We start from the raw sequence: 10,176 nt of genomic DNA, 5'->3' as shown, positions 1-10,176 counted from the left end.
GCATTTGCGTCGCAAGATCTCTACCTCCATGGATTCTTTAGTGCCTCTATTAAACTTCCCTCTGATTACGTGGCTGGAGTGGTGGTTGCTTTTTATGTATGCTTCTTTACTCTCGAGTTTAGATTTTGCAGCACTTTCCTTTACCTGTTTGAAAGAAGAAGAAGAAGAAGAAGAAGGAGGAGGAAAAAACAAAAACAATCTCTCCTCCGCCGCGATGGGCTCTACAACGGTCCTCGCATCACTCTGCAATGGGGGTGCCGCAAGCGCCTCCGCCGCATCAAGGTCAGGGACAAAGGATCCGCCGCAAAATCTGGCGTCCGGAGGGGAATCGCATCTCGGAATGTCTGCCGCATCGCAGATCAAGAGTCCCCCTGCACCCGCCTCTTTATCCCCTCAGGTAATAGATCGGAGGTTGATCCGGAAAAGTTAGGGTTTGATCTAGTTTGAGGTGTCGGCGGTGAGATATGGAAGTAACCACTGCTCGGATTTAACCACAGGAGGTCAGAATCGACCGGGAGCGAGAACCATAACTCCCGATCTGTCTCGTCGTCGCCGGATAAGGATGACCGTTGCTACACGACCAGGGGATCGGCGGCGTTGGTATGCGAGGGCGAGAACGCCGACGAAAGAGCCTCGGCAGCCTCTCTACCTCGATTCTTCGTTTCACTGTCAAACAAGGAGAAGGAGGAGGACTTCATGGTGATGAAGGGGTGCAAGCTGCCGCAGCGACCCAAGAAGAGATCCAAATTCGTCCAAAAATGCATACTCGTACGCTTCCATTCCCTCCAAAAATCTGATTTTTAAGATCAAACAGTCGAAAAAACTAATTTTTTCCTCTAATTTCTTTGACAAACTCGATCTAGTTGGTGAGTCCTGGAGCATGGCTGTCAGATCTCTCACAGGAGAGGTATGTAGTCAGGGAGAAGAAGGGATCAAGAAAGGTAGAAATTCTCTCTCTACCTTCGACTAATTTGCTCGTCTCGTTCCTGCATCCCATTCACATCTCATGTTCTTTTGTTTCCTGTTCCATAATTCGCAGAGGAGAAGAGGATTAAAGGCCATGTCCATGGAGAGTGATTCAGAATGAAGCAAAAGGGAGAGGTAATACTAATTGCTATCATTGATTATGATCGAATTGGAATTTTTCCGTCAGAATTTAATTTTCCCATGACTCATCATTCAAATTTATTTTGTATCTTGTATAACTTAGTTAATTTTGTTAATCCAGCGGATGGTGGCTGACTTTTACGGTGGGAAAATCTTACTAAAGGTTAATCTTTATGTTCGTGCAGACCTAGTGGTTGCTAGTGCTGGTGACGATAAAAAGATATCACTTTGGAATAAAAATGGCCAAAGTATGGGATCCTTTCCTTCTCACGGCAGCGACCTTGCTGATGACATTGAGGTAGCTCATTGTTTGCTCATTAATTTGTTCTATTGTGATCAATACATCTGGTTTTCTGGAAATTTACAGATGCCCGGATGCCATTCAAATCATTGCCTGCATTTTTTTCCCCCTGTCTCTCTGTCTCTCTTGGAAGAAAAGCATTGGAACTGTTGGCACGATAGAAATTGCCACCTTCTTGCTATGTTGTGTCTGGGTATTTTCTTCCATCAATATTTTCTTCGAACAATGGTGATTGTTCGTTTGACTCCCTTATGAATTTTAGCATACATGTTGAACAAATAAGAAGAAAATAGCTAGCATATCTCTTTTGCTAGGTAGGTTATTTCTTTTCATCTAATTGTACAGCAATGTCTGCCAATATAGCAAAGTCTGACTTTGACTTTTACAGTTGATGACTTTGCAAAAATTGCTTATTCTGATGTTACACATTGAAGAAATAAGAGACTTAAAAGCTAGATTTTCTCCTTTTCCAGGTAGGTTTTTTTTTCTTTGCGTTTGAGTGCAGAGCATGGAAAATGTTGCTTGTAAACATAGAATGAGTACAGCTTGATTATTCTGCAAGTTTTCACTTGATGGTAAAAATTAAGAGAAATTTTATGACTGTGCCGTGTTTCGATATTTGCAATTGTAATAATATGAATCCTTTACGTTATTTTTGTATGTTTCATTGTAATGCTAAGTACCGCTCCTGAGCCTTGTTTCCCCTTGTTGTGATTAGGGACAAATTAGTGCATACTCGCAGTCTGGGTGACTATACTTGTATTTTTTTAGTAAGCTTACCAATTCTGATTGATGCCTAACAGGACCTAAATGACAATATGGCCATGGGTTTAAGTAATAAAAATACTTCTTATCTGTGTAATTATGAGTGCATAATATATCAAACATTTTAAATATTTTTTTACTTTTCTCAATTTTGTAGGAATCCATAAATTGTATCAACTTTAGTAATAAAAGTTCTAGATATCTTTGCTCTGGAGGAAGTGGGCATATTGTCAAAATATGGGACCTGCAGAGGAAAAGGTGCATCAAACGGTTGAGTGGTCATATTGACACAATTACAGGTGTAATGTACAACTGCAAAGATGAACATTTAGCATCCATCAACGAGAAGGGGGATCTCATACTTCATTATCTTGCTTCCGGAACACGGGCTGAACTCAAGGATCCAAATGGGTAGGTTATTAGCTGTCAAATATTTTGAAAATTCCAAACTTTCGCTCTACTAACATCTTTTTTGGTTTAACATGAATCTGTATTGGTGATGCGATTTCAGGTACTAAGAGTACTTGATTATTCTCGATTTAGTCGACATCTTTTGTCAACAGCTGGGGATGATGGATCTGTTCATATTTGGGATACAACTGGTCGCAGACCAAAGGTTAGTAAAATAATATTTCTTAATCTGCTAAAATGAAGGAGAAATTGTATTTGTTCCCTGCATTCACTAAAAAATTGATCTCCATTCACTCTGGATCTTGGTGTCAGGTTTCTTGTTTGAAACAGCATTCTGCCCCAACAACTGGTATTTGCTTCTCTCCATCAAGTGACAAGGTATTATCTTCCTAGGAATCTATTAAATGATTTGGATTTCTGGTGGATAATTATACATGGTTTGGCTAGTTTTGTTGGATGGGAGGTGCTTGTTCTATAGAAAATCAATGGCCATTATATCCTGACTTGTTTTCCCTGTAGATTATTGTTACAGTTGGTCTTGATAAAAAGTTGTATATGTTTGATTCTGGAACAAAAAAACCCTCATATTGCATGCCTTTTGAGGCACCCTTCTCATCGCTAGCATACTGTGATGATGGTAATCTATTGGCTGCTGGGACAAATAATGGGCGTGTAGTATTCTATGATGTTCGAGGGAAACCTCAACCTTTCACAGTTCTTCGTGCATACAGTAGTTCAGAGGTAAGATATCTTATCTGCCAAGAATAGCATGTATTTCATAGTCATCTTGATTCTTTTTTTCACTGCTTCATTAAATAGTCTATTTATATGCTGATGATAGCATGCCTTTCATAGTCATGTTTGTTCTTTTTATGCTAAACAATCCTGTCAGGTCATGCAGAACATGCAAGCATATAGATGCTGCAAAGGTTTTTATTAGTTTATTTGATCTCATATGACAGATTTAGATTCAATTTCATCAAGTAATCTGAGAAAATCACACGTTTGGGTTTTAGATTATTAGATCACAGGCAGTGCACATAGATAAAAAAAATCTATCTTTTTAAATAAAGATTGATTGAAAATTACATCTGTGCTAGTTTATTGATACCTGTTATGATGCTTGATTAGCCTTGTGAAACAAATTATAAGTGAGAACAGATACAATATATTTCTGTGATATTTAAAGAAGTGTTTTCACTGTGATTTTGGGTATTCATCAAAAGTTTAATAAATAAAGAAATCATTTTTTCCCCGTCTCTCTGGTTTACATCTTTTCTTCAGTTCAACCACTGTTAATGATTATTCTAGAGTGACCTGCGTGTCTTTGGTTTACATCTCTGATTCAATTCAATAATTGTTAGTGAATTGATTTCTACTAGATGATTGCTCTGCAACCACAGTATGTCTTTTCTGTAAGTCTTATGCATGTCTCACCTTGGGTGTTGTTTCCCACAGTTCTAAAACACAACTAATTTACTTGATGTATTCATGAGAAGGAAAAATACAACTGAGTTCTAAAGCAATTGATGCTTCTGTTAAAGTTGCAAAAGAATTACTAAAATTTGATGATGTTCTTGGCAGACTAATAGCATGTGTGAACAATTTGAATACCACTGCTTTATATGTTAATAAATTTGAAGAAATATAACCACGGCTGGCTATACATAGTATAATCTCATCTTTTGCTATTTGATGTTTTCCTTCAAATATGTCCTAAGCATTTATTTATTTCGGCTTGAACCTACAAACATTGTTTATGTCCTACAAACATACATTCAACAATGGTAGAAGATTTTATAGAAGTTGACTAAAAATGACAACACTGCTCCCTGCAATTATAAGCTTCATCAGAGGTAGCTTTGCTCTTCTATGCTTCACTGGATTTGTTGTGTAGTCATATTTCTTTGTTCAACCATTATCATGCCTAGTAAGTTGTTGTATTATGCCTAGTAAGTTGTTGTATGATGCCTACTAATATATTATTTATGTGTTTTTACAGTTTACAAATCTCAAGTACTCCATAGTTGAAATTGATGAAGTGCGGTTCGAGTGGGCTGAATGCATGCTAGATTACATTTGAAGTGCGGTTCTACCTTGATGTGTTGTTAAAAGAATGTTCTACCTTGATGTTGATATCTATTAGCTAGCTTTTGATGTAAAAAGAATGTTTGGGTATTTTATGGATACTGTTGTAAGAAGATTATTTATATAATTTGTGAATATTTGTGTATTTTATGGATATTGTTGAATGAAGAATATTTATATAATTTGTGAATATTTGTGTATTTTTTTTATTATTGTCGGTTTTTCATTGTTTCGGAAATTAAATTTGTGCTGTTAAAAAATATACATATTACATCGGTTTTCCACCGTTGCAAAACTGGTGTTGTTAAATAATATTACATCGGTCATTTACCGCTGCCAAAACTGGTGTTATTAACATACAATATTACATCGGTTTTATACCGTTGATGAAACGGTGTCATTAAGTGATACTACACCGGTTAATAACCGATTCGAAAATCGGTGTCGTTAAGTGATACTACACCGGTTTTAACCCGATGTCTAAAATGACAGACTTTTAACATCGGCTTCATAGACATCGGTCGAAAATGAAATAGACACCGGTGGAAAACCGATGTCTATGAGGGTTTTTGTTGTAGTGTGGGAATCCCAACCTTTGTAGATTCTCCACATACCTGATCATCTTGAGCACATAAGGCCCTACGGGACTTCCTTCTTGCATTCTACATTGAAATAGAGCTTTTGAGATCTCAAATCTCTCATGCCTTGCTTGTCCTTGATATAGTTGTCTAACGTGTTCAACCATATCATAGGCGTCCATGTTCTCATGTTGCTTCTAAAGCTCAGAGTTCATGGTGGCGAGCATAAGGCATGACACATCTAATGCGTCATCTTGATGCTTCTTGTAAGTATCCCTATCATCTCTAGTGGCAGTAGCGGCGGGGGGGGGGGGGGGGGCTTAAGGAATTGGCTGCTCTAGGATGTACAATTTTCGTTCTTGTTTGAGTACTATTCTCAAGTTTCTGTACCAGTCTAGGAAGTTAGCTCCATTGAGCTTGTCCTTATCAAGGATAGATCGCAGAGAGAGAGTATTTGACGACATGGTGATCTACAACAATAAAATGTAGAAATAAGTATCATATTTTTTATCATTTAACTAGGCCTTTAATTAAATAATTCTTCCACTAAATTATAAAGCTTTTGGTAGAAGCAACTCATAGATGTGATTTTACCCACACTACTAGCTCTAAATCCAATCGCGATAGCATTTATGTGGGACAAGATTCATATTATACCGCATCTTGAGTTAGTTTTGGCTAATTACCCAAGACTTAGTATAACTTAGGTAGGCAACATTTACCAATTACATCATATGTAACTCTTGTATCATTGTGTGAACAAGACTATTTGTTCATTTGCCCATCTTATGAAATTCGCATTATAATTCATCTTGAGTTAGCTTTGGCTAATCGCCCAAGACTAATATAATCTTGAATTTCATTGTATGGGATATGCCTCTAAGTTCTTAACTTAGTTAAGTCACACCCAAAGTTTTAGTAGTCGGACATCACAATTGTCCTTCGCACTCTGGCAAGATAAATCAAGTCACTTTGCTTTGGCAAAACTTGACTACAATTGATCGAGCTAGTAGTGAGTACTAAACTTTGGTAGGCATATTTAATAGACCTAATCATGATTAAACTACATATGCATCGCACAAAATCATAGCATATCATGGCATACATCACATATATGCATAAAAATTGTGGCATGGTTATGGCCCCATTTTCTATGACCCTCTCAAGCCAATGAGAAGATCAAAAGGTCAACCTAGGCAAAAACATCTTCTCCAAATGCTTCAAAAGCATCTTCTCCAAGTGCTTCTTTGGTTGTCATGTGTTGTTATCCTTCTCCCTTTTCACCGTCGTTAAGTAGACTTATTCTTCTCTAATTTGTACATTACAAAGTCTAAAGAGAAACTCGAGTTACATTCAAGCGTAGTTTAAATTTATAACTAGAATAAAAAAGGAGAGGCACGACACGCAGGCTGTATTATGAATTACAACACACACATCCAATCACATTGGGATTTAAGGGCCATAACCATGCACCATGTCATATAACATTCTCAATCTATTATGACAAAATTTACTATGATTTAAACAACTAATTATGAGCCACAAAGCCATGATGGTTTCGCTAAAAACATCTTGGCCGAAATTTGCTCAATCATGCAAATCATAATAAACATGTCATGCAATTTCTATATCACATATGAAATTCTACTACAACTTAGTATATGCCTTCGCAAGTGGCTCTGATATCACTGTAAGGAACTAGGGTGCTAAACACGCGAAAGCGCAGCGAAAAATATCTAGTTCCTTTCTAATAGATTCATGCAAAAGGAAACCATATACTAAGTATTAATTATCTACATGATAAAGTTATACCTTTGTTGCGTGCCCTTCGCAATCCCGATTCCAACGTTTCTTTATATGCGGATCTTAGCGCGATCAAGTGGTTGCACCTCTATGGTATCCACACAAACAAGTCTCGTTTGTCTCACAAACTCACAAGGTGGAGAATGAAACAACCAAAGGTTGTGCTAGCAACCTTTCTTGGAGGTTTCAGCCAAGTGGAAGAGAGGAGGAGGAAGAAGAGCTAGAGCACCAAAAACTCATCATGAAAATGAATCCAAAAATCCCTTTTTATAGATTCATGAAGTTGCCTCATGCCTTAATGTCAATTGTCTTGATTGACATTAATATTTGTCTTCATCCAATGAATCCAATGCATGTGCAATTCAAATGGTTCACTCTTCATCCAATGAATTCAATGCATCCAATGCATGCAATGCATGAGCAATTCAAATTGTTCACTCTTCATCCAATGCATCCAATGCATGAGTAACTCAAGTTGTACACTCCTCTATCTTCATGAATTCAAATTTCATGAAATCATATAATGAGTCCAACTCATTATTCATTAATTAATCATATAATGAGTCCAACTCATTAATCATTAATTAATTCATGAAATCATATAATGAGTCCAACTCATTAATCATTAATCCAATTGATTCAATGAGTCTAATTTGAATTAGACTCAATCCAATAGTTGGATTTAATTGAGTCTTACTTAATGAGTCCAATTTGAATTAGACTTAATCCAATGATTCATCATATGAATCCATCTCTATTGACTTGTTCTTTGTGTGTGACCCAATAGGTTCTCGTAACGTTGGCAATGTATCTAAATCAACATTTAAATACATAAGTAATGAGTGACATCTAGCAAGGCATCATTGCTACCCAAGTGACGAGAATGTCGAGATCCGACTTAACCTTTCCGTGGCTATTATCTTGTATGAATCAATTCTTCTATCCTCGATATCTAGATTGATCAATGAGGCATAGACTGTGTCATCTTCTTATTAATCTTTATGTTTCTTGATATCTAAGTAGACACACTCAATTAAATAAACTCAATATCACATATTGACTTATTTAAGCATGGTCATGCATTCTTGTCACTACAAGAAAATGTTCATTCAACAACACTCAAACAACAACGGTTTTATGCTAAACTGTTGTCTTTTTACCTTTTAACAACGGTTTTAATAAAAACTATTGTCTTTTAGTAGTTTTTTTTCTTACGACAACGATTTTTAAAAACCGTTGTCTATTTATGTTTTTTTGGGTCTACGACAACAGTTTTTAAATGCTATGACAACAGTTTTTGAAAATTGTTGTCTATGTGCATTTTTTTAGGATTATGACAACGGTTTTTGAAAACCGTTGTCTATTAAGTGTTGTTGAATACCCTTATTTTTTTTCCTTCGCCGTTTTTTCCCTTCGTCATTTTTTACCGCCGCGTTTTTTCTTTCCCTCTCCTCGAAATTTTTTGCCGCCGCATTCCCCCCTTTACCTTCTCGATCCCTAAGGATTTTCGTCCAACCTATGATCTCTTCACCTACTTCACGTTTTTTTTCCTCCTTCCTCTCCAAGCCCTAAACCTGTTGCCCCTTCTCCTTTTTTTTTCCTCGTGCTCGTCGTCCCCCTCATCATCGAGATGGACCGAGAGCAGCAGATCAACAATCTGGAGATGCAGCAGTCCGCCCTCCTCAGTGCCCCCCCGGCGACCCTGCCTTCCTAAAAGGGCACGCTTGAGACAGAAGCGGTCCAACCCCATGCTTCGTTTGGCTTTAAGGTAGTCGGATTTTGTTTGATGAGCCACAAATACTTCAGTTTTCTTTCATGTTGATTTGAATCATGTTTTGGATTTCATGGAGGGTGATCCCATTTGGTTGTTTTCAGTGACTCCTTCTGACGAACGTAGATTTAGGGTAAAAGATAGATGAATTTTGATGCTATCCTCCGATTGCCTAAACAATTGATCTTGATTGCTGATCTGTTAATAATTAGCATTTGGGCATCCTGTATTGTGCGGCAGTGAGTATACTGTTAGATGAATTCTTTGCTCATCAAGAATAGAAGTGTTATTCTTAACAGATATGCAATCTGCTAGTTTATCTTGCCCTTTTTGTGATTAACTTGCTCTTTTGTACCATCATTCTTCTTCCATTACAGTTTTTATGACTTAAAAAACTGTCTTTGTTTTCAGATAGTGATGGATGCTGGATCTTTTTTTCGGTCCATCTCGATGATGAGGGGGACGACGAGCACGTAAACAAAATAGACCTATATCCTTTTCTTCGCTCAATTCTTTCATTTTGATGCTTCACGTAAGTTTGAGCTAACGCTTGAGTCAATATAGGTTAAGAACAGGTGGGCCGGCAAGACTATTGTGGATCTCTTTACGGAGGAGTTCAAAGGCGCCCTTATGACTATTATGTATTTTACAAAAAAATGTTTTTTTGTGTCTTCTTGTTCTTATACATGCGGTGGCTTTCTGATGATGACAAGCAGAATGAGTTTCCTTCTTTTTTTTGACTATTAGTTAGGGTTCGTGACTAAATTTTGTGAAGCCCTATCAGTGTTGTTGATGAGGAAGCGTTTGTTCTTCTATTGCTATAAATTATGATTTTTCATGGTGAGGTGTGAACCTTGCTTACTTTGGATAGGTAAATGCTGTGAAGTGTGGAAGGATCCAAGTGGAGGATAAGGGTCAACACGTTATATATTGTGCAGTCGTCTCAAAAGATTAGCCACTTTCTTCATAGGTATGCTTGTTTGGTATTGTTCTGGTTGCATTATGCTCTTTCTTTGAAAAGAGGAAGATTTTGTTACTTCTTTGTACTGTCTGTTTTCTTCATTTATATTGATCTAGAGCTAAGCTGACATCTACTTTGTCAGAATCATAACTTGCGCGTTCTTGCTGACAACTCTTACTCCCCCCCAAGCATTTTAAGCGGGAGGGCAAAGAGACAGGTCGTTGCTTTTCGGAACAGTGCCACTCTCACCTCTGTAGTGTATTTTGTAGTATCTTGGGTTTTTTAGGATCGTTTCATTATGCTTCTATAATTTATAAATATGCTATAGCGAGTTGTGAATTTTATAGAACCTCGAAGGCTACGGTAAAAATCGTGCCCCCTCCTCCTGCTA

The 10,176-nt window shown here is 37.3% G+C and overlaps 1 protein-coding gene across 1 annotated transcript; it reads left to right on the top strand.

The window, feature by feature from the left end:
* The first annotated feature begins 214 nt into the window (after positions 1 to 214).
* LOC122043835 lies at positions 215 to 1,102 on the top strand. The gene is made up of 4 exons (XM_042604409.1): positions 215 to 397; positions 490 to 768; positions 864 to 941; positions 1,040 to 1,102. Exons 1-4 carry the CDS (start codon positions 215 to 217, stop codon positions 1,085 to 1,087), a joined length of 588 nt encoding a protein of 195 aa, XP_042460343.1. The 3' UTR covers positions 1,088 to 1,102.
* Positions 1,103 to 10,176: the final 9,074 nt, after the last annotated feature.

This window comes from Zingiber officinale, chromosome 2A, assembly GCF_018446385.1.
Source record: "Zingiber officinale cultivar Zhangliang chromosome 2A, Zo_v1.1, whole genome shotgun sequence".
Lineage (NCBI taxonomy): Eukaryota > Viridiplantae > Streptophyta > Magnoliopsida > Zingiberales > Zingiberaceae > Zingiber > Zingiber officinale.
The sequence above is the reverse complement of the archived record's forward strand: the minus strand, read 5'-3'. Positions and strand labels throughout refer to the sequence as shown.